The sequence below is a fragment of the Echeneis naucrates genome, chromosome 15 (genome assembly GCF_900963305.1).
Source record: "Echeneis naucrates chromosome 15, fEcheNa1.1, whole genome shotgun sequence".
NCBI classification, from domain to species: domain Eukaryota; kingdom Metazoa; phylum Chordata; class Actinopteri; order Carangiformes; family Echeneidae; genus Echeneis; species Echeneis naucrates.
The window spans coordinates 3,784,032-3,808,252 of NC_042525.1; the positions used below are offsets into that span (position 1 = coordinate 3,784,032).

Sequence of the window (24,221 nt, forward strand, 5' to 3'; positions counted from 1 at the left end):
TGATTATGGGTTTGGTGCTGATGACTGGTGTTATGAAACTAATATATATATTTATATAGTTATGTTATTTTGTGTCAATGTGATCTGCTTATTTATTTATAACACAAAGGTGTAGAGAATATCATTGGAAGATCCTCAGGGAGCAACAATATTTGCATGTTTTATATGATATGGAGAACTGCTGGTAATAATTACCTTTAGATAGACTGTCATTGCACATAAGATATGATAAAACTTTGGGGTTTATGGTTCACTCTTGGTTCACTCTTGTTAACAGGCCATAAGGATGAAACATCTTCTCATTTATACATAGGAGCAAGTTTTGGAGTTCATGCTTCATGGCAGTAGCTGACTTTTACAAGCTTTTCCCATTCCTTTCTGTATCTCCCTTTTGTTCCAGAGAACGCATCATGATTATTTTGAACTTGATTTTGCAACTATGGGAACTACACTTGCCAAAAAAATAAAAATAAAATAAATAAAAAATCACCTGAGCAAAGATGGTTTCTGATCGAATTTTCTCAGTTGCTGAATTTAAGAGTCAGCTCGTCTTATTATCTATACCACTTATCTATATCTGTCAGAGTAGCAGGGGGTGCTGGAGCCAGTCCCTCCTGGCACTGGGCGAGGGAAGGGTACTCTTTGGATAGGTCACCAGTCTATCACAGTGCTATCACACACAGGAAATTTAGAGTCATCAATTAACCTGAACATGCATGTCTTTGGATTGCGAGAGGAAGCCAGAGCACCAGGAGAGGCAGTGAAGCAGTGCTGACTATCACTCCACCGTGCCACCCTTTTAAAAACACATACTCATTTCCTCCCTGCCTCCAGTCGTCTGCTGACTCTTTCTCAAGCCACAAACACAAGGGCAGTTTTACAGCAAGTCCACTAGTTTTACTGTAATAAGACATTTCCACATGTGGACTCTCACGGCCATAACAATACTTTTAATATAAACAAGCAAGATTAATCAATTCATATCAAAAAGATTAAACAAAGTTGCAATGAAATTGTCCATATATATATACACACAACCAGAGGGGACATATCTCAGAGCATGATGATATGATAGTATGATAATTTTTACCTATTAATTTAAATAAGAACTCAGTGGTACCCTCATCAAATGCTCTTAAAATGGGGGATGTACAATACGATGAAATGTTAATGAATTCGAATGGAAATGTTTAATTGTGAAATTTTGTGTTTGCACCAGAGTGGGAAAAAAACCCCATGCAGGTGCATTTTATTTTATTTTACTTTATGTTGTTTTACTTTTCTGAAACAATATCATGGTTTTATTTTGAGCACGTGCTCCAGTGTTTGCAGGCAGCGCACTTCCTTAGCAACGTGTATCTGAACCAGGAAGTAGATCTCCGTGCGGTAGCTAACTAGCTGTGGATAGCACAGTGCAGTGAAAAGTGTGTGACAGCAAAGTTTGTCTTAGGTGGTTTCATTTCTCCTGCTACTATTTATGTGCATACATATCACATGCCAGGCTATGTCGTAGTTTGCGGACAGTCGCGTGCAGCAATGCCGAGCAGAGAGCAGTGAGAAGAGTGAGTGGGGACTGTTTTGTTGGTTAGCTAGCTGCTAGCCGACAAGCTAACGACAACACAGGACTGTTAGCATGACCAGAAATAACTTAGATGTCTTCAGTGTATTGCGATTCTTTTGATCGTCGGATGAAGATTTCGTGCAAAACGTGTTGAGTTCGTTGAAAAGTGCAAACGTTTCAGCGACACGCGTGAGGATACGTTAACGACAGGAAATGTTTAGAAAGTTGATAACGACAAGTGACGTTACAGAGATGGATGAAATCAGCATTGTTTCTGTGAATAATGCCAGGTTGCTGGGGATTGTTCTCCTGTTGGCCAGGAACAGCGTGTTTTGAATGACATTAGCTGGAAGTGGGGCCGTTTCTTAGACAATCTTTGTTCGCTTTGTGTTGTAGAAAGTGAAGCTTGTAATTTTAGCATCTTTTTTTTTTAACGACCTAATGATCTTTCTGTGTCTGACTAAGGAATATTTCTTCTCTCCTCCCTGCAGATCATATGTACCTGAGAGGTAATGTCTGTATTTGTTTTTTTTTTTTGTCACAGGAGTGCCATGAACATGGTTTCCTTACCACTGTCTGATAGGCCATGATAGGCTTGTCAAGTTATGCAGGGGTTATGGAAAGTCTAACAAATGCTGCTGAAGAGCAGCAACCATCATCTCCCCTCACCAACTCATGGTCCATAAAACAGGAATCAAGCAAGAATCAGAAAACAAAAGGTGTTGGTGGATTTGTTTTGGTTCATGCAGGTCAGTCTGCACACTTTAATTAACAGTATAATTCAACAAATATAATTCTTTGAGGATGTTATCATTAATTTATGAGTTATTAAACACCTTTTCCTCATTATTTGTTTTCAGGAGCAGGATATCATTCTGAATCTAAGGCCAAGGAGTACAAGCATGTGTGCAAAAGGGCTTGTCAGCGAGTAAGTTTCACTTTATGAATATTCCTAGCATAATTTCTATCTGTGAAAAGAAGCAGCTGAGAAACGTAAATGTTTTTGTTTTAAATCGTTTTGCTTTGGAGCAGAATTCTTTGTTCTCTGGCTGTCAGAAAACAGGTTTTTCCTCGAGCATGGTTTCATTCATTGTTCTTTTTAGTGGCAGAGTGTATGTATAGCTATTCCAGGAAATGTTTTCTGTAGTGTGAGTATGTAGAGGCTAGAAAAAGAGTAACTGCCATGAATTTATGTGATATTGCAGTAATAAGGCTGTATTTAGTGCTCTCTCTTCAACAAAATTTCTTCGACTGTCTTTGACAGGCTGTGGACCAGCTCAAAGCAGGAGCACTTGCAGTGGAAGCAGTGGCAGCAGCACTGGTTGAACTTGAGGTGGAGTGATTATTTCTTTGATTGCTTGATCCAGGCTTAGTTATATGAATTCAGCTTTTTAATTAAATTCGCATATCAATCTCTATTCATAATATATAAGCCTTATTTTGTATATGTACGTGTTTACCTAAATGCAGACTTAGAATAAAGAATAATGAGGCTGTATTGTCTTAGACCAGCAGGAATAATTTCCTTTCAACCAATGACAGTATGACTCATCGAAAATCAAGTTTTATTCTAGATTCTTCATCGCTTCATTTTTCTCAGGATTCTCCGTTTACAAATGCCGGCATGGGTTCCAACCTGAACTTGTTAGGAGAAATTGAATGTGATGCAAGCATCATGGATGGAAAGTCACTGCATTATGGAGCTGTGGGTGCTATTAGTGGTGAGTTACAATGCATTTTTGCTTATGTATCCCTGATATGTTGCTGTGACAGAAGAGTTCAGTCTTTTAGAGGTCTTAAATCCTTAAAATGGGAGACTGAATGAGGACAAACTGCTAGCCCTGTGATAATTCTGACTTTTCCTTCAGGAATTAAGAACCCAGTCTTAGTTGCAAAACGCCTACTAAGTGAAGCACAGAAAGGGAAACTATCAGCTGGCAGAATACCACCCTGGTGATTATACTGGTTATTAAGTAATGTTGTATTAATGTGTCTATGTCTACTTGTTAATTTTCTTTCTCTTGTTAGCTTCTTAGTAGGGCGAGGAGCCCATGATTGGGCTGTTAGCCATGGAATACCACCATGTCCTTCAGAGAAAATGGCCACCAGTGAGTATTGCTGCTCTGATTCTGAAATGCTTTTCTAAGAAGTACATTTTCTAATAAACTGAATCAAAATGCTGTGTGTAAAAAAAAAACAAAACAAAACAAAAAAACAGGCATTAGAAAGAAACTATTTTGTCACGTACAGAGTTCAGTTTGTCTGCATACAAGAGGAACAAGAGGAAGATGGAGCTGGCAGAGAAAATGGACACAGGAGATCAGACAAAGAAGAGGAGACAATCAAGTGAAAATGTGAGTACTATGTTTTCAGTGGAAACACTGACAATAATCGGCCCACCTCCTCCTGCTGATTTTGAAGTTGTGTTCATTATAGTGTGGGTCAAAATCATGGTTATCATTTTAAGGGGATTAGATCTGACCATTTTACTGGGGGGGGGGCATCACTTGTGCCAAACATGTGCCAACGTTTAGGAAACATTGTATACAAATACTTTTGAAAAGAGGCTGGAAAAGTTGCTAAATGTAGCTAGATGACATAATAGGCTCATTAACATGGTACTTGGTGACTAATGGTATAACTTCATTACAAAGTCAACTCACCCACGCAGTGGTGGACATTTAGGGATACAGTACTGAAAAAAGCTGGTCCAGCCAGAAGAATGATAGGAAACTATGGTACTGAAAGCAAGAAACAAAGAAACTCCTTTCCAAATATCAAGATATATTCTGACAGTTGTGACAGCGATCTCACGTTCTCACAGGGTCCCCAAAGGAAATAGCTTTATCATGTTGCACAGTTGACTCCCAGAAAACAAGTTGAGTTGACAAGAGGTTGTGCAAACCTTCAGTGCCCCTCAGCAGCAGAATTTGAGAGTGTACCAATTATGAGCTGAACTGAAAGAAGCTGAGAGCAAAATTATTCTGCTCTTAGGACCCCAGCAGTGGCAGCAGCACAGAGGAGGGCAAGAGAGTTTATTTGGGTTCAGATGTGAGTTGTGTTAAATGGAAAAAAGCACAAGTGTTTATTCAGTTCTCTCACATCAATCCTCAATATTGATGAGATGGACTGTTTGTTGACTTAAGCACATTCAAGTAATATTTGATGGATTTTTGTGTCAGATGGCGAGTTTGCCTAATGAGAGATTATGGTTCGACTTGACCTCCGTTCTCATCTGTGTCTTAGACGTTTACACAGAACTGTTTGACCTATTTAAGATTAATATGCAACCATTTGTGCAGAGTTGCAGGGTATTTAACAGGATGTTGGCATTAACCTTATTTTTCATTTTACTAGTTAAGGAAATGACCTATTTTTGTATCAAGAATGGCTGTTAGAGACTTGTGGTAAGAGCCTTACTGCAGCAAATGTGGTTTTAATTATCATATGAAGTGTTCTTTTTTATGCATCTGTCTTTTTGCCAGGCAATAAAATCTTTTCATTCTTTTTTTCAGTGCAATATAAGCACCTGTCTTGATGGGGTATTGTTGCTGTATTGTTCAGGAAAATTTAAAGCAGATCACTATAATCCTAGGAATGCCCTTAAGATTCAAGCTCATTATTTACTTTGGTTTTTATTCATGTAAAGACACTGGTAGACAGTGAAAAGACAGTCTTTGTAGCATTTCAAAATGACTGGCTCTGTTTTTGTTTTTGTTTTTTTTGGGGGGGAGGGGCAAAATCTTGGAGACTGATTTAGGAGAGGGTTACACACATGAGAAATGCTGTTTGCCTTTCTTAAATCCTCCCTATTTAATACAATGAATTTCCTCAGTTACTGGTAGGAGTGGAGCTATGATCATGTATCATGATTTACTTTGTAGAACTGAATACATCATGTACTCTGAGTCATGATGCTTCAGAGACAAGTCTCTTCCAAAGCAAACTGCAATCAGGAAAGGAACACAGCTGATTGAAATCACAAAAGCATTCCTTGATGAAATATGAGGAACAAAGTAAGGGTGAGCCATAAATTTGTGCTTCCTTATTACAGTATGCCTTTGAATTGGCATCAGTCATGGCTTCTGATTAGATTTCTGTGGTCTAAGCACAAGTTCAAGGTCACAGCGACACTGCCATGTTCATCTCATTTTTGTAAAGCCAATAAATCCATAACATCATGAGGGAAATTCATGGCATCAGGCAGAAACATTTACTTATGCTCCAGGATGAGCTAATTGAACTTTGGTTGTCAAAGGTCAGGGTCAATGTGCGTTTAAAAACACATTTTTTAACCATGATTCCCTTCCAAAATTTTGCCCAATTTAACACAAATGTCTTCTAGGTTAAAATGAAGAGGTGGCGTCATCTTTAACACGTTTAGGGTCAGGGTCAGTTTTGCTATGACATCACTGCAAAAACACCTCTGGCCATTATTCATCGCTCTAAGTCAAGAGCTGAGGGGAGCATTGTGACCATATGTCATGTAAGTTGACTAGTTTGTGGAGCCAGTTAACCGCTCAGTGTTAATTTTGGTTTTAGAAATGTCCAAACCAACCAAAGATTAGGGCTCTGATTCAGAAGGTCAGGGTTTGGATTTCTTCTAAGTTTTTTCGGAACTCTACAGAACATTTCTCCTTGGAAAATGCCCGCTTGCATACATTTGGTGTTTCTCTGTTAATGCGACTCCTATTTACTGTGGTGTAGGAAAATGGCTCAGCGTGTCTTGACACCGTGGGAGCTGTTGTGGTCGACCTGGAAGGGAATGTAGCTGCAGCGGTGTCCAGTGGAGGCCTGGCCATGAAACATTCTGGCAGGGTTGGCCAGGTACTGGGAACTACTTCTCCTTTTCTCCTCTGCTCATGGCTTCAAAACTCTTATTATATTATTACGTTTTGTGCAACTCAAGGAAAGCCTGAACCAGGCCTTTGTTCGAGACTGCTCTTATTGGAAACATGAGATGTCCTTTTTTATATAAATATTCTATTCAATTCAATAAGTTTCATTGTTTTTTCTGTAAACATAACTTTTATTTATATTAATAAAATACAATTATTAAGGTATACCAACATTATGATGATGTCTAAATATATTGATGCTGCTAAAGGAAACTTCTCCTCCCTAAATGATCACCACCACACCAAAGGCATTAAAGCACTGAATTTTCAGGTAGCAACAGGTGCCTATCTCCAGCACCACAACAGGCTGATAGTGTTTATGATTAGTGGTGGCTGGAGTGAAACATTCCAGCCTCTGAAGACTCAGATTTATTTCTTAGGTATTGCTGGAAGCCAAAACAGACCATTTTACTTGGAAATGGGGGGAAGGTCACACCTTTTATACCTGAAGGAGATTTATGCATGTCAACAACCGTTCGTGTGTTTTTCCCACAGGGGAAAAAAGCAGAATACTCAGAGCATAAATGAATAATGGGTTCTGATGTGCATTTAGTGAGGTCAGTGTAAATGCCTACATTTGATCAAAGAAGAATATTAATTACTGAAGCAAATGTAGGATGTAGGATAAATACATCAGAAAAGGGTGATTTATAAATTGTTCTCGAGTGATCAGAAACCCGATTTCAGGGAAAAGGTTGCTGGCTATCCGTTGCCATGAAATTACACAATAACAACGCAGAGGTGGTTGTGCTGCAGAGTTGTTCCTTCTTGAGTTTGTTTTCTTTTTCTGAAGTTAAAATGAATTTCAGTGCAGCTTTAGAGGGATTGAAACAAGCAGATAAGGTTTACCAGTGAGCATCTGTTATGAAAGCAGCCTGCTGGCTTTTTTACCCCTTCACTGTTTTTTTAACAGTATTGCTTTTTTGATGTAATTAGCAGAGCTTCCTTTTATCTAACACAGTAGAATTCACTCTGATGCACACTCAACCACCCCAGTAAAACATTTAAACCTTGGAAGTCTTTACTGTGAGGCAGCTGCAGGAAGTTATGAGTTTGCATTTACACCAGCTTAACTGGGTGGAAAAAAAAAAATCAACAACTTAACAATGGGAGCTGAATAGATTGAATGAACCAACAGGATTTACTGCCTTAACCTCATTAACACTTTTACTGTTTAAAAAGCTGAGGCTCACCAACAGTAGTAAGGCATAGAGTTCAGGTGTAGCTGATGAAGTGGACATGTAGAGTAGGCTGAAATAATTTAAGTTTATTATATGTAAAGGGTTTTTATGTGTACATGAGCAAGGCCTACTCTAATTCATTATGGGTTCAATTTATAATATCTGCAGACATATTTAGAAAACTACAGTATCTGAACAATGTCTCCATGTTCTCTCCTCTCTTAGGCTGCTCATTACGGATGTGGCTGCTGGGCTGAAAATGCCTGTAATATGAACCCTTACTCTACAGCAGTGAGTACCTCAGGTATACAACAGCACACTCACAACAACTCACAACCGACTTTTATGCAAGTTTTTTACATGTGACTTTCCACCGGCCTGCTTTTTGTTTTGGAGACTATAGAATTAAAAACAGATATGCAACGTGAGCCTATCACTTAGCGTCAGTGAGTCAAGCTTCAAAAAGCCTGATAATACTTTCCAATGACCTCCAACCATTCCTGCTGCGTGATCCTCATCAGTCACTTCCTCTGATGATTCAGTCATCATCTCCGACTCTTTGTTAGTCAGCTGCATGCCAGGTGCATTGCAAAGCTCTTTGGATTTGCATTGACATTTGACATGGGACACCTGCTGTAGATGACAGAAGGGGAGCTGCTGGGGGTGCAACAGAAAGATGGTAAATACACAAACTTCATAAGCAATTTGATCTTTATTTGGATCATGATTCTTCAGGTATAACTGAGTTGTATAATGTTGGTTGGTTGCACAATATGTGAAAAAAAAAAATAAATCATACTGCATTTATGTTGGTGCTTTGAAACTGACAATCTAGATATTTCAATTGGAAATTTTGAATACATTTCAATTGATTGTGCAGCTGAGTCATGAACTGAAATATGCTTTATACTGGAACCAATTTTTAGATGAAATGTACAAATTTAAACTTGCAGGTTTATAGTCCTACTATCAAAGCCTTCTGTTATGTATAGTAAGTATAAAACACAGCTCTTCTGCACTGTCTCATTTGTGCTGATATATCACCACCCCCGTCCTCACAGACACTGTGCCATTGTCATGATTTATAGCTGTCACCTGTCCCATACTTCTTGTCTTCCTCTTTTCCTTTCTTTCTTTCTTTCTTTCTGCTGTGTCAGCTTTGGGGGAGAAGTGGGAGGAATTAGCTGGTTGCTTTTGTTTCTCTTCATTGAATTGAACCCATCCAAGTGGCAACCTCCTTGGTTTCCATTGTGAGAATTGGTCATCAAGGTTTAAGACTTTACAATGTGTTAAGCCTGGTCAATTATTCATCACAGGATATCAGAGCCTAGACATGGCTACCTTAGATTTAGTTATAAATCCTTTTATTACATAAATCAATGCTTATATGACATGATAGAAAGGTTGAAAGGCAATAAATTCAAAGATTTTGTTTAACTTTTACAATCTGCATTTGGGAATTTTGAGAAAATTTAAATGTAGCCAACAAATTCATCCCTGAATTATGTGAAGAGTAAAATAGACCATGAAAGTATCAGATTGTGTAATTTACAGAATTCACTTTGTTAAAGGTTGCTTGAATGTTGCTTGTTTATTGTATATTGTCTGTAACAGACCAGATGTAGCCGTAATGTTATAAAACCAACATCTGTATGTAATATGCCCTGTATTTATAAATTAACTACAAAAAGTTAAAATAAAAGTGTATGTATGTGAATCTACAGTAAATTAACCTAACTCTTTTAGATAAATAAACATTTGAGACGTAGCTTATGGGAACATTAAAACCTTCTGATGTGGATCTAAAGCCTAATGCGTCTCAGTGCAGATGAGCTGATTTGATCAGACAGGCAGAAGTTTGAGTCATATGTGCTTGGACCACTAATGTAGTCAGTATTTTGGACCATTAGGCTTCCCCGTACATTTGATGAACAATCAGTTTGAAATTTAGGTTTGTGTAACCACAAAAACAGTCAGGCCAAAACTATTTTGTAATATAAGCACTTCTTAGTATTTTGTATCGTAATCACAAATTGGCTCCCCAAAGGCTCAATATTGTTGGTGCAATCCGAAGGACCAGGGAAATTGTACGCTTCAATGTATGGATATTATATTCTTTACATTTAAACAAGAAAAGGCACTGAATCATTTTGGATTCTGTTTAGATCCATATGGTCTGACAGAGCCTCAGAAGTAAATAGTTTTCAATGGTGATTTTGATTTCGTTCTGTACATTTCACATATGATTACTCAAATTGACTATGTGATTTTTAAAGGTCATGTCTCTGATCCTACCCTGCATTTAATACATTAAACAACAACCTCAGTAACAGTCTGGTCTGTTCATAAATTTTTCGAGCAGATGAAGTGTAGATGTTTTCTCTGTAAGTATTTTCACCTCATCCTCTCTTCCTATATTGTGGCTTTGCCTTTGATGTTACTCAAAAAAGATGATTTCCTTATGGCTATGGGGAGCATAATGTGTGTTCCAGTGCAGCACCTGTTTTTAATTTCCTAACATGAAAGGCATTCCCATCAAAAGAAACAAAAAACAATCATTTTCATTCTGACACGAGGAGTATGATCCTCACCCTATGTGTCACTCTTTCTTCCTTCCACCTCCCTACCTCATTCTAGTCTGCTCTGTAATGTGCAGCTCATGTGGGCTAGTGTTTTATACGTGTTGACTGCATCATCTGGCCTTCTGTTTACTGCGGCCAGTGAGCTAAAAGACAATTAACTTCACTGTCTGCTCGTGGTGCTGTTGGCTGTCACAAACTGTACGTCCACTTGTTGTCCTCTATTTTTTAATTTCTCTTCTGTTGGCTGGCTCAGTCGGTCCGGGTGTCTTGCTGCAGGTCCAGCTCAACTCTTTTTGGCCATGGTAAACAGAGTACCACAGGGCACAGTATCTGACCACTCCGACGTTGTGCTCTCATTAAAATGTAATTGCTCCAGGCATCTGGTCTGCGCAATTATCAGTCTGCATTCAGTTTTGTTGTAGTTACCTGATATTTTACAAGGCAGTCATTTGTGTTTACAGAAACAACAAGTCTTTATGGGCTTTCAAAGAACCCTGTGCCAGATGCTTTGTTTTTAGTTTTACTTTTCTTGTGTTTTTCCTGAGAATATGACAGTTCCTTAGCAACAACAAGGCCTTGGTTTATGTTAAACATTTTATAGCATGTCATCTAAAATATAAAAAGCACACCTGCTGTATTTTGACTTGGAAGTGGAAGAGGCCAAAGTGAGACATTTCTACACGCTGTTTGTGTTTTTTATGGTTCCTTCTCTGCTTTAATGCTGCATAACTGGAGAGCATCAGGCAGACTCAGGTGCTAAGTCTGCAAGAGCACACACTACTGGGACTTCTCTGATTTCATTCAAATGAATTTAGAGAATTGTGGTTTGGCATGAGTAAAATGTTCACACACGCTGACACACACCGATTTTTGATACACAACTTCAACAATGCACTGTTGTTTCTATGTACTGTGAGCGGAGTAAAGGTGGAATTGTTACTGTTACATTTGGCATGCAGTCACTTGTGTCCCAACAGCATTTCATGTCTTAACTCCCCACTGTAAGTCAGTATAAAAATAACCTATTCTCTACATATTTATAAAAAAACAAAGTAGATATTGTAATAACATACAAATATCGGTCCTATTCCCATCAAATCAATGTAGGAATGCTCAGTGGTGATACACTTTTCCAGTACGCATGCACGCAGTGCAGTTATTCGGTGGCCCAGAAAGAAGAAAGAGTTTAGAGAGGTGGACTTAATACTGGATGGTTGCTATTTCAAATTCCCACACCAGCTGGGAATCTGGGCAGGAGAACTGAATGTGAAACCCAAACCCTCCTTTGGCAATTACTGTCAGTGTGCCCTTGAGCAAGGCAGCTGTGCTTGGCAGCCCCCAGGGGCTGTAAACTTTACCTGAAATAATAAAAATGAATTACATTCATCTGAATGTGCCAAAATGACTGCAGTGGCATGAAATGTAGTGCCTGACTTAAAAGTAATCGCTTTCTTTTGCAATATTTTCCATTATTCCAAAATTTTTATCGCTTTCATAGGTTCTAAAATCAAAACATGGTATTACAAATCATAATTACGAAGTGCTCTTTCCCGTCAATCTGTTATAAATTCATGTATAACTCAATATGATTAATACTATACATAACTAAAGTTTTGTTTTCGTTTTTTTTTGTCTTGGATTCTTGTGTATAAATGGTTTCTTCTACATATATTACAACTCCCTCAGAGTTAAATCCATTGAGAAGTTTTGCAGTTGTGATTAAGGCATGTGTTCTTGCAACAAAGGAAAGAATTGCTAAAAGTAAAATTCATGGACGTCCATATGACTTTTTTCCAGGCTGTGGAGAGCATCTGATTCGCACCATGCTGGCACGGGAATGCTCTGCTGCCATGCAGTCTGAAGATGCCCACCAAGCACTGCTGGAGGCTATGCAAAACAAGTTCATCAGTGAGTCGCTAACATGCAGCCTGGTTCCCACCTCTTTCCATACACAAAGAGCCTGTTTGCAAGAAACAACAGTTTTGCCCTGAGGGAATGGAATGAACAAACAGATGTTGCATAACACAAGGAATGAGCTAAGAACTGGAAACATTGGAAATAATAGAATCTGAAAAGACGTAGTTTTACTGTTTTAAAACAGGGCCTTCAAGTGTTCCTCACATTATAGCTGACAGCCACAGATAATTTTGTGGCTGTCAGTTGTTTTGTTGAAGGTTCATGTGAAGATGCTTTTTTTTTTTTTTTTTTTTTTGCCATATTCTCAGAAGTGGTCAGTTTTAGAAAGTCTTGTTAACTATGTTTTCAAATGACCACTGGATACTTCAGAGCAAAAAGGAGATGTGGAAACATGTGGTGGTTTCTGCCTTCCTCTGGCCTCCTTTAGAAGTCTGTCCCAGTTTGGCTTTGTCATGGACATTTGTAACACCAAGCCTTTTGACAAGCTGGATGAAGCCAATTTGAAGTAAATTCTTCTGTTGTTTCTCCTCAAGGTGCACATTAAGTTAAACAAAGCTCCATAAATCCTGCCTTGGCAGGAGCATTGATGACAGTGTCTGATGTGGAAACCTCTTTCTGCACTTCTACTGTTAGCTCTATTTGTGTATTATGAAAGCTCCTGATTATTGTATCGATGCACCTGCCAAAGACAAACACAGACCCCATTCATTTATGCTTTATTTACTTTTATGGCTAAGACGATGGTGATGATTAAGGCAGTGATCAAACCAGGCATATTATCAAGCAAATTCCTTATCAGAAATATGTGCACATCCTTATTCCTGCACTCATCCAGTGGGGGGTCATCACAGAAGGCTCAGTAGGTTGAATGTTAAGGTGGATGGATGACTACAGCCAACAGAGGACCAAGTTGGGTTCCACTCCTGTCAGACAAGAACAGGAATCCGAGGCTGCAGTGGACACAGGCTCAGTTGAAGAATGTAAAAACACACCTTGGTCTGATGAGTCTGAATTTTTTCTCGGGCAGCACCTGTTAGGGCCAGAATTTGTTATCAACAGCAAGAATCCATGGACCCGACCTGCCTTGGTTTGTGGTGTTGGTGGTGGCGTAATGGTGTGGGGAATGTTTTCTTGAAATAGTTTAGGTGACATCATACCAGTCAATCATGGTGGAGCAGGATTTCAAGAAGAACTGTCTGCTTTAGAACAAAAGAAAGATTTATCATTATTAATATGGTGTTCCTAATAAAGTCCTTGGTGAGTCGGTGTCAGATTTGTGTTGTGGAACATTTAACACAAGAAAGTTAAAAGTGCTTTTTAAAATGTAGAACAAATGGATTTTGTCTGAATGTTGTCCAAGCTGCACTAAAAAAAGTACTTTATAGAGTAAAGAGAACATTACAAGTTGGAAGTGAAATCTGTGCAATTCCACTAAGAAACAATGACTTGGAGACACAAAAATATTTTCATCAGTTGGTCCTAATCTTGTATTTCTTTTTACTTGCTGAGAAGACATTTCAAAACATGTTGTTTCTGTTTTTCCAAACCAAACCCTCTTTTCTTTTACTGCCCACACTAATCAGCCAATCCAAGTTTGTTTTTGGTTTTTTGGAGGTTTTTTTTTTAACCCAACACCTCATTCATGTTTAGTCAGGGGGCAGTTCAAGGACCGCTCTTGTTCCACTCTGAGCATATTTCTGGTTATTTTTGTTAAAGTAGGCTTTCTTCAAGTGAAATGTTTTAAACTGAAACATTGTGTTACAGGAGTGTGTACATTGCAGAAAGTTAGAAATCGCACGAACTGTCATTAAGCCATTATGTACTAAAACCTAGCCATACAAATAGAGTAAAATATTTTAATTAAACAGTCTGCTAAATAAAATAAATACATCAGGATAGAATAATTGCTTTCAGTTGTTTAACTTGGCCCAAAACTGCAAATGGGATAATTGATTGGAACGTTTTTGTTTTTTTTTTTCTCATAGATCACTTTATTTGATGGGTCCAGGTTTTGTCTCTTCATTTGTTATCCTCAGTTCAATGCGATAAGAGTATTATAGTAAAATATTACAACTGATTATATAAATGAAGCAGAAACTTGTCGTTATTACCATATTTTGGCCAGTTTAATCATCTGACTTATGTTGTTTTCTTTTGCGTGTCCAGGCTCCCCCTTTCTGGCCAGTGAAGATCGTGTTTTGGGTGGAGTAATTGTCTTGCGGTGCTGCAGATGTGTGGAAGCTCAGCCATCTCAAAATATTCAGGGTATACTGGGTAAGACATTAATCATCTCGGACGTGATGGCGCTGAAACTTTCGTTCTCCAGCTGATGGCAACGATTTCACTGTTTTAATATTTAAAAATCCTTCCTCAGATAGTCAGGCAGAGGGGGAGGAGGCACTGCAGCTCTCCTCACGGGTGGTCTGTGTTTTAACTTACACAATCAGGCTCTGGTTTCACACCCTTCATCTCAGATTCAAGCAGGGACCTCCCACTATGGAATCAACCACTAATCTTCAGCCTTCTGAACACTGCCCACATACTGATTGTGCTGGGTGGATCTGGTTTCTCTACCTGGAGCTCCTGAGAATGCTCCTCTGCTTCTCAAAGCTCCCATCATGGAATTTAAAGGAATTCCAGTTGCTAGTGGCCTTTGGCCTCTGCGTTAATTTTAACATGATGTGCATCGAAGCTTCAACTCCACAGTGGATGAGTTCAAGTTCACTGACGAGGTAGAGCAGATGTTTTCCCGGTGTAGGAAGGGATGACTCCTTGGTTTCAAACAAAACGCAACGGCAAATGTGACGCAAAGCGCCATTTATATTATATGTTAGGTCAGCTTAAATAATAAAACGTTTCAAAGTGCCGCTCCCTCAATGATGTACAGATCTTTTTTGATGGTGTTGAAGGAGCGCAGCTCTTGTGCAGACCTCTGATTACTGTGGACTGCAAAGGGCTCTGTGTTGATTTACGAGAATAAACAATATGTCAGCCACATCCTTTTGGTTCTGTAATTGAGTTTCTCATCCAACCCACAACTTCTACCTCCCCCTTAGGTTCTGTCACGACTGCAAGTCATATATTTTCATAATCATGGGCATTCTCTGAATTTACTATTTTTTAGCACGCTGAGTCACCTGCCAAAATTTTTCCTCTGGCAGATGAAGTTTGCTCTGTTTGTTTTGTGACACTAAACTTTATTCAAGCCACATAATCCGCTCGCCCTCCGCACTCGTCCGTCCGGCTTCATTCTCTTTTTATCTATAATGACCTATTTGTATCTTGTGTAGTATTTTGTAACTTCACTCTCTAATGAACCCTTTCGTCCATATTTATTCACAGTGGAGTTCCTATGGAGTCACACCACGGAGAGCATGTGTGTTGGCTACATGTCTGCCCAAGATAGCAAAGCAAAGGTGAGCTTCCTCATTAACGTGACAAGCAAAATGTCTGCTATTGATGATACCGATCGAGTTTCAAACACACAGAGGTGATACAGGAACGTAACCATTCTGACCTCACTCACCAACCGTTAGCACACTCTGTGAGTGTAGCCTCATATTACAGTGCACAGTGTGATATTTATGCATCACAGACAAGTGAATCTGCTCTTTAGGTAAATTATGGCCACTAGTTTGTCTCCTTTGACTTGAATTACAGCCAGGTTTGACTTTTATGTTGCATTATATTTTCCAGGGTGAATAATATTGTTTGGAAAACATAATCAATAAATAATAATTTTATAAACATTGCAAGTTTTTAAACTCTGCCAGACTGCAGGAATATACTTCTGAATTCATGAATAACAGTGTGTTAAAGTGAGACTCTTTTTCATCTGAGGAAATTATTCAATTTTCACATTAAGGTTCACGTTGTTTTGGACAGGTCACTCTTTGTGGCCAGTAGATGTCATCGTTATCTGGAGTAGTTTTAAAATAGTGACTAATGCTCTGGTGATAAGAACTTGGAGGAAAGATAGGGTTGATATTTATGCTTCTTTTCTCTCCATGGTCTGTTTCCTTCAATTGTAATTCTAACATGTGTCTCATATGTATTGTGTTGTGCCAAAAGAGAAAAGTGTATGTTGTAAATCAGTTTTTAAGGTGATTGGTCCATTTGACTTTGGATTGACAGTTGCAGCCCACGTATTGTTGGCATAGTCATTCTTTACTCACCTGTCACACCGGATATTTAGACTGATGTCTGTGTCCTGTTTCCTTCCAATACCTGATAAACTGCAGGCCCCCCGTTGAGACCTGGTGAGCATATGCATCATACAGAGTAGGTCCTCCCATGATACACTGGCTGCAATTTGTTGGTTTCACCACCAAGCTGCAATGGGTAGGTTTACGTTATCTGCATCACATCGTTCCCAAGCAGTCTGAGTTGATGTTGTAGCTAAAAGTGCTAAATCATTCACCACCAGTCTTCCCTCCTGCAAACGTTGAAGGTTTTTGTGTCACTCAAAAGCACAACTAAGACAAACTCCAGTCCAGGCAAGAATCTCCTCCCCACACCACCTGTGTTTGCCGTCATGTTTGGTATAATGTCTGCATGTAGCTAGTGACCTTGGCTTTAGGATTATGAGACTGAAAGTCTTTGCTTTAGTATTTTTAGTAGAGATTGCATTACATTTTTGTGGCAAATAAATGACTACATCATGAGTAAATGAGGTCGGCTTTGTGATCATCCTCCAGTCCTCTAACTTATTTTTTATTCATAAATTATGTGATTTGAAGCAGACTGTGTCATTTTAAGCAACTGGGCTTAATACTCTGGGACTGTTGGCTCTAAATTGTCTCGACTTGGGCTGATTTGTTTGGCTAATGTATCGCTGTCAGTTTGGATTAAGAGAGGGCACTGTTGTTCAAGCCTGGTTCAGATTTCAAAGTGTTTGCCCTTCATCCCGCCTCCCAGCCCCCTTATCCGTTCTTTTCTCTGCCCATTGGTCTGTCTCTCTCGTCCCTCCTCCTCTCTGGTCCTACCTGGTCCTAACGCGCCATAAAGTTTCGTGAAAGTCATGTCCACTGGGGATATCAGTATCAATCTGCATATTTGTCAGATGTGCTGTGTATATTGGGCTTTGTGATGGAATGTGAGCATGCAAGCTCTTCTTTCACATCAGTGCCAATGTAAAGTAGTGAGCTGAACACAGTGACCTGCACACAGCTCAGAGAAATAAAGCACCTAACATTGCATATTTTTCTAAGCTTGCTTTGTTTGCATTCCTTTTTAATGTAAATACTGCTTAAAGTTAGGAGGTATTACTGCGTGTATGTAATCAACGCAAGCCTATTATGTCAGTTTCTCCATGATATGAGCACTGTCATTTAAAGAAAAAAAAAAAACATTGATGATTGACAGAGTGAAAAATAGACCAGTGTCTGTGTACGGTCAATAAAAATGTTAAAAAATCTTGGCATAGCAGACAATTTGGTAATATCATGAGGATAATAATTGAGAACTTGGTTTCCTGGATAGTTTGGACTTTGAGCAAATCATTAGAAACATCTTTGAAACATCTTTCATGCACCTCTTTTGAAATATTTGTTTTTGTCACAGTGGCTCAAGCTGCTTTGGCCACATCCTCACAGAAATAGTGCAAAGCATTAAATTAAAGCACCTTTAAAATCTGTTGTGGTGAACGAGTCCCCTATCATCGCTTCATTAAAATGTGCATGCACAAAGTTCTTTATAAAATTAATGTGCCCAGAGGGTTTGGATCCAGATCGGGAAAAATCATCTGTCAGTAGTGGTTTATGGATCTCGGCGTGGGGAGGGGGTATTCACTTCCTCTTGGGGGGTATTGGTGACATTGTGATATTGGAGAGTGCAGCAAAGAACACAGCTGCTGCACCAAACCTCACACTGCTCTGTCAGAGCCTGAGCAAGTAGTTGTGGCTCTGAAGCTAAAAAAACCCCCATGTGCCTCTGTGGCTCTTGCCATCTGCATACCAGAGAATCTGGTTCTTCTGTCCTTCAGAGTCCTCGGGCTCCCCAGGTGGGCCCAGAGTTGGGGCCCTCTCAGTGCCACACATATTGTCCATTTTATAAGATGCCATAGGACAGCATCTGTTTTCTCTTCTCTGGTGAAATTCAAAAAGCCAGAGATGGGAACCTAAATGCAGCTATGCTCCATAATGATGTCTGCTGCTTCTGAGTAGATTCTGGGACGATGAAACAAAAGTGTCAACTTCAGTCCTCCTGAGAAACTTCAGGTCATCATCCATGTTGACCAGGCTGCAGCAGTAATCAATGAGTTTGCTCCTTGATCAAAAGTAGGAAAAGTGTTCCCGTTGCACTTTAATATGTTGCCTGAATAATTCATTCACATGCACGCTGAGCTGCAGAGATTGCACATTCCTCTGCAGACATTCCTCCCATTCCTATTAACATCCCACTAGGAGTTTCTAACCAAGTCAGGCAGTCAGAGTACATCTTCTACTGCTGTGCTGCGATAAGAACATAAAAGGATTGATGCATGTAGCGGTAAGATTACGGTCAAAGGTCAGACAGGAATTGTATTGCAATACATATCTCATATTTTTATGTATGTATTTTTTCTTGAATTCAGGAGAACACAGATATTCCTCTCGCAGCTCTTTGCAGGCTTTTCTTAGTTTTCAATCTGATGTTCATTCGTTGCTTTGACAGTATAGTCTGTTTCCCAGGCTTTTCCACATCCCTGTAAAATATATGTATATGTATGTATGCAAGTAACACCAGTTGTTCTGCAGAGGGAGAGCATCTGGTTTTATTCAAATACTCACCTGTGGATAGGACATCAGAACATCAAGCTGTGTTTTCTGGCCCTTCGCAAACAGTCGGCCTATTGTTGTATTGTTTGTCATGATTGGACAGATGAAAGAGAAGTGTAGGATCCAGAGCACTGGCACAATGGCTGAGTTCTCTCTTCCTGGTCATCATTACCACTATAAAGCGTTTGCTGCTTGAATTGTGTGAGGCCAGAGAAAATCAGATGGCATGCAAAACAGTCCTCCTGGTTATTGTCTGCTGTGTATAAAACAAGATAAATGGTTTTTATTATGGTACATTTTGTTTTTATTATCCATCTCTTTTCGGGAATAAATAGCACATGATTTTTTTATTTATTTTTTTATTTTTATTTTTTTTCTCATTTGAAAAGAAAAGAATTTTAAAACCACAACAAAAAAACGGCAGCGTAGTCATAGAGCTAAAATTGTCCACTGGTCTGCACTGTGGTGTTAATGTGTGGCTTCTCCAGCTCCTAAACGCATTCATATCACCAAAGAATGTTGTTTTTCTCTGAAAGATACAATGGCACTGTGTTTTTCATGTTATGTTTTGACTCAGCTTCAGTCCTGTCATGTGGTCACTTCAATCACTGGGTAACAAACTGACGACGACCTCGCTGTAGGTTTGCGTGCCTTCTTTTCTTTTCTGTCCATCTTAGCCCATCATATAATTCTACATTTCTTTGTAAACATGGATTCCAAAACAAGGATTTATTAAATAAGAAAACTGCCACACAGTGAAGAAGATGCAGCTACCAACAGAACATTTTCGGAATCAGTATAAATTAGTGTTTGAATTGTCAGCTCATGATGTGGTTGAGGTGGTAATGATAACTCACAACCACTGAATTAGCAAAGAAGCTGCAGTTTACATTTGTACCCGCTTATTGGGACGAGCACCTCCAGTTTCCATCTGAGTGCTTTGGCGCTGAACTGAATTGCGTTGTTAATCACGTTGAGCATACTCACCAGAAGATTTTAAAGCTTTTCTTCACATGAAACAAATAAAAGCCGCAGAACGATGGTTAAGGTTGAAACAATAGGCTGCAGGGATAATTTGTTAATTAGTGTTTACACACAAGGCTGCAGTGTGTGGTTTCTGATGGTGACCACACGATGTGGTGTCACAGAAGTGTAAGGATAGCTGCTGCGTTACTGCGGAGGCTACTCATCCTCACTACTGTGTCCCCAATGAATCAGAGCCACAGCTTGTGAAAGGCACACAAAGCTCTAAGTGCCGCGGTGGTGTGTTGACTTGACTTGTTTGCTTTAGTAAGCTCTTAACTCTTCCTACTCGCTCAGGTTTCCTCTCAGTCTGTTGGATTCAAACGAAAATTGAGGTCTCGGCATGTGGCACGAGGTTTCGTGTTGAGGTGACACTCAGGGTACAATGGTGTCACTGTCAGAGATGGTTTTCTTGCAAAATATATGAAGTCATGCAGCCAGTCGCTAATTGTGCCAAGTAGTGTATTTTCAGCTGTGTTTTCAATGTGGTGGGACTTTAAAAGAACGTTGCAAAGCTTTTTTCTCCCAGACATCAGAAGGAAAACATTTAGCATGTCACCGTTCGTTGATTATGACTCAGCGACAGACCTTCACAGAAAACAGTTCAAACGGGGCCTTTCTTTACCATCATCTGTAGAAGATGAAGGCAAGAGGACGAACACACAAACCAGCACTGGAGGCCTAATAGCCCCTGAGAGTGCTGCCATGTGTGCGCGTCCTTGTCTGGCTGTTGTCCCATTGCAGTGACAGCAGTTGGCCTCGGGCTCCCAGGGGCCACAGTTCAGGCTTGGAGAAACAAGATTCAGTGGAGATGAAGTCTCCTGCAAGTGGTGTCAGGGCAGTTCATTGGTGCGGTCGATAAGTGGATGGATTTTTTCCCCCAAGGCTGGAGGCAGCACTGCTGTCTGTGGAGAGAGAGAGAGGAAGGTGGATGACAGCCATTATTGGCTCAGAGAGAGTCAGTCACCTTTGATCTCCCGGTGGAAGTATCACTCCCGTCTTCACAGCTGTGTTTGCCCCGTCCGACCTCCTCCTCTCACTCTGGACAAACACAACGCACAACCAGTGTGTTCCCTTTATGCACTTACTCCCTCTCTATACATAAACACCCGAATGGTAACTTCATGCCAGTTTTATATAGTCATGATGCCACATCGGTCACCCTGTTTGTTCCTTGGTTGCGTTACATTTATCATCATCTTCTATGCTGCTGTTAAAATTGAATTTAAATAGTTTTGACACTGCAATTCTTTTTTTTTTGTTTTTTTCTTTTTCTAAAAAGCGTCTATTCCCCATGAAGCAGCCCCATAAGTCCTTATTACCCCTCAGTTTTTCCTGGACTGCCCATGTGCTGTACATTACACCATGTTTGTTGAAGACTGATATCAGATGGACTTGGTTTCAGCACACATTGCACTAAAAATGAATGAATGAGTTACTTTTATGAGTCTCTTTGTGTTAGTTTTAGGAATTTACATTTTTGATGCTAAAAACAGTTTGAGATGATGAGTGATTGATTGTCATCTTCTCTGTGATTACCATTTAAAGAAAAGATAGCAGTCTCACTCACACTACCAAAGCAACAGCAGCAGCACTCCCTTTTGCCACCACGGTGGCCCCGTTGGACTGTAAACCGAAGTGGATGCAGACTCTGGATCTGAAAAGTTAAGCCCATGCCAAAGAGCCATCTTGATTTATCCCTTCAGTCAGAGTTTTCTCGATGAGTTTATGGTTTCAGTCTGTAGTTTCAAGTTTCTTCAATAAAACATGATGTTCATTTTTAAATAATGATCCCATTTACAGGAAAATAGACCACTGAGCAGGGTACGCATCATTGGGATTGACGACTGCACTACAAACAGCGACCTGTCTGACAACCAGAACAGAACAGATCTTATATTGAATCCGTTTCACAACTACGTTTCTTGGCTCATGTTTTATCTTGTCCTTGGTAACTGAAGAAATACATCTTTTCTTCATCAGCTTTTTTTGACCAATAACAAAATGTGTGATTAAAATCATATTTCAACGATAATAACCTCACCAGTCATATGTGGACCAAATTCATCCGCATTTGGTCCACATATGATGTGAAAGAGATCAACAATCTTCTTCTCCCATGCAGCCCTGCCTCCGCATAGCTTAGCTTGGATTTTTTTTTTCTCATTGTGTGTTGTTTTGTTGCCTTCAGACACACATATCCAGACTGCCACCCGGAACTGTTCCTGGACAGTCTTTGGCCATCGAGGGAGGTGTGTGTCGGCTGATCAACGTGGTGGAGTGAGCTGCGTTCTTCTGGGTTTCTTCTGCAATATTCCAACACGTACCTTTCCACCCACCTACAAACACACACATGCACCCCCACAGACTTCCCAACCCCCCCTCCCAGCACCACCACCAGAATTAATGAGCTGTAGCTGTTTTAACAGGTGTCCAGGAAGGACGGAGGGGTGTTAGCTTCTACTTAGTGCACTTACAGGACTTTCCTTTGCCACTGTCTGCCTCCAGCATGTACTCTATGCCAATTTATCCCCACTAGGCTCTGCAGCATCACCTGGACTAGACTTGATGCACCATTTTTTCTTTCTTTCTTTCTTTCCTACTCTCTTCCAACTAAATGTGGCATCCTTCCTTTTGTATATAAGCTATGAATGAGGAAAACAGGGTGGATGTTCATTTGATTTTGTATTTGCGGAACAGATGTGACTATTTTCAAACTTTGAAGAATTTCAAATGCAAGACCTTATTTACTTTTCATGTCTAAAAAGATGTCAGATTGCACCTTGTGAAAATGCCTGCTACTTATGAGTCCATATATTCCTGCAGCCTATAGCTATTAATCTTATAGCATAATGTATAATGTAGCATAACTTGCATCATGATGAATTTTATAATCATTTCAGCCATAGGACGCTTTTCTTTGATTGTTTGAAAATGCATATGCATAGCTACTGCATGTACAAAATCTACAGTAAGCCACTTTTTGTTCTTTGACAGGCATTTATATATATATATACTATATATATAGTGCTCAGGTAGCAGCATCTGACCCCACCGCCAAACATGACTGTTAGTCATCATTTAAAGATAACAATCTATATTTGTATTGTCACACTGACAGAGACATGTATTTTCTTGCTAAAAAGGAGACAGCAAAGAACTAATTTATGCATTGAGCCCATGAAATGGTGCTGTTGAGAATCGTACTTGAACGGAGAAATGGCCTAAATTGAAGCTTCTGTTGGGATAATCAGTTTCTCTGGTTTCGCTGTTTCACTCAGTTACTACTAAGAGTCTCCACAAATATTCTTTACTTGAAAATGCAACTAATATAAAATGGTATAAGCTATGAAAATGGTAAATATGTGCACATCTGTCTACAGTGCTCAGAAGTAAATAAAATCTATGTTGCTACATTTCTGCATTCATCTTTAGTCTTTCCGACTCAATCAGAGACGGCATGTTTTCTTATTTCTTTTCTAAAAAGAACACATGCATTGTTATTTGGAGAGCAGTTTATGAAACCTTGACAGGCAGCATGAATATCATAATCTCAAATGTGAAATGAGAGGAGAAAAAAAAACCTACAGAAGGATACTAAAACATTTAAGTATGAAAGAACAAATAAATGAGCATCAGTGACTATTAAAAATGTATATTATTCCTAAGAGCCTTTGTACATAACCAAAGTGCTCCGTTCTCCAATGTTTGTGTGCATTTGATTTCTCATAAATTGACTTTAAAGGGGCTGATTATAGGGGGCAGTTATTTATATCAATCGTATCAGTCTCAGCATAAGAGTTTGCACAGCTGCTGACTCTGGATCATGGCCACTGTGCTGTCCAAGAGGAACGTGCAATAGAGTTGTTGGAGAAGATAAATATATTCGTGCTTAGAGGAGAGGGATGCCTCCCTGTCAGCGCAACGTGTCTGTTTGTGGGATAGTATTGATGATCTCCAGCCGGTTTGCCCCTCAGGTGTAACGTGTCACAGTCTTTTGACATCACTAACATACAAAATGAATCTGACAGGTCAGGAGGAGCGGCAGAAGGTTGGTGGAGGAGGTGCCGTGCATGTTTGTTTTTGTTCCACAGCCCGCTGACCCCCCGGTTTGATCTTGAAGGCCCATCTAAAAGGAGGCGTAGGTTACCTTGCCCCTCACCCTCACCCACACTCACACTCTTCTCCATTGCCTGATTATGTGTTATTACCGAGCACTTGTTCGTTTCTTTTCTTTTCTTTTTTAGCTAATCTGTGTTGCTGGGAGACCTTCGGCGCCCGACTCAGCACAGGACCTTCCC

The 24,221-nt window shown here is 39.7% G+C and overlaps 1 protein-coding gene across 1 annotated transcript; it reads left to right on the forward strand.

Annotated features, from left to right (window-relative positions):
- Positions 1-1,382: 1,382 nt before the first annotated feature.
- tasp1 (taspase, threonine aspartase, 1) lies at positions 1,383-23,326 on the forward strand. The gene is made up of 14 exons (XM_029521825.1): positions 1,383-1,562; positions 2,106-2,310; positions 2,422-2,489; positions 2,826-2,894; positions 3,162-3,282; positions 3,430-3,514; positions 3,590-3,669; positions 3,812-3,915; positions 6,269-6,388; positions 7,866-7,944; positions 12,020-12,130; positions 14,306-14,413; positions 15,482-15,555; positions 22,112-23,326. The coding sequence occupies exons 2-14, from the start codon at positions 2,148-2,150 to the stop codon at positions 22,202-22,204; spliced, it is 1,275 nt and encodes a 424-aa protein (XP_029377685.1). The 5' UTR covers positions 1,383-1,562; positions 2,106-2,147; the 3' UTR covers positions 22,205-23,326.
- Positions 23,327-24,221: the final 895 nt, after the last annotated feature.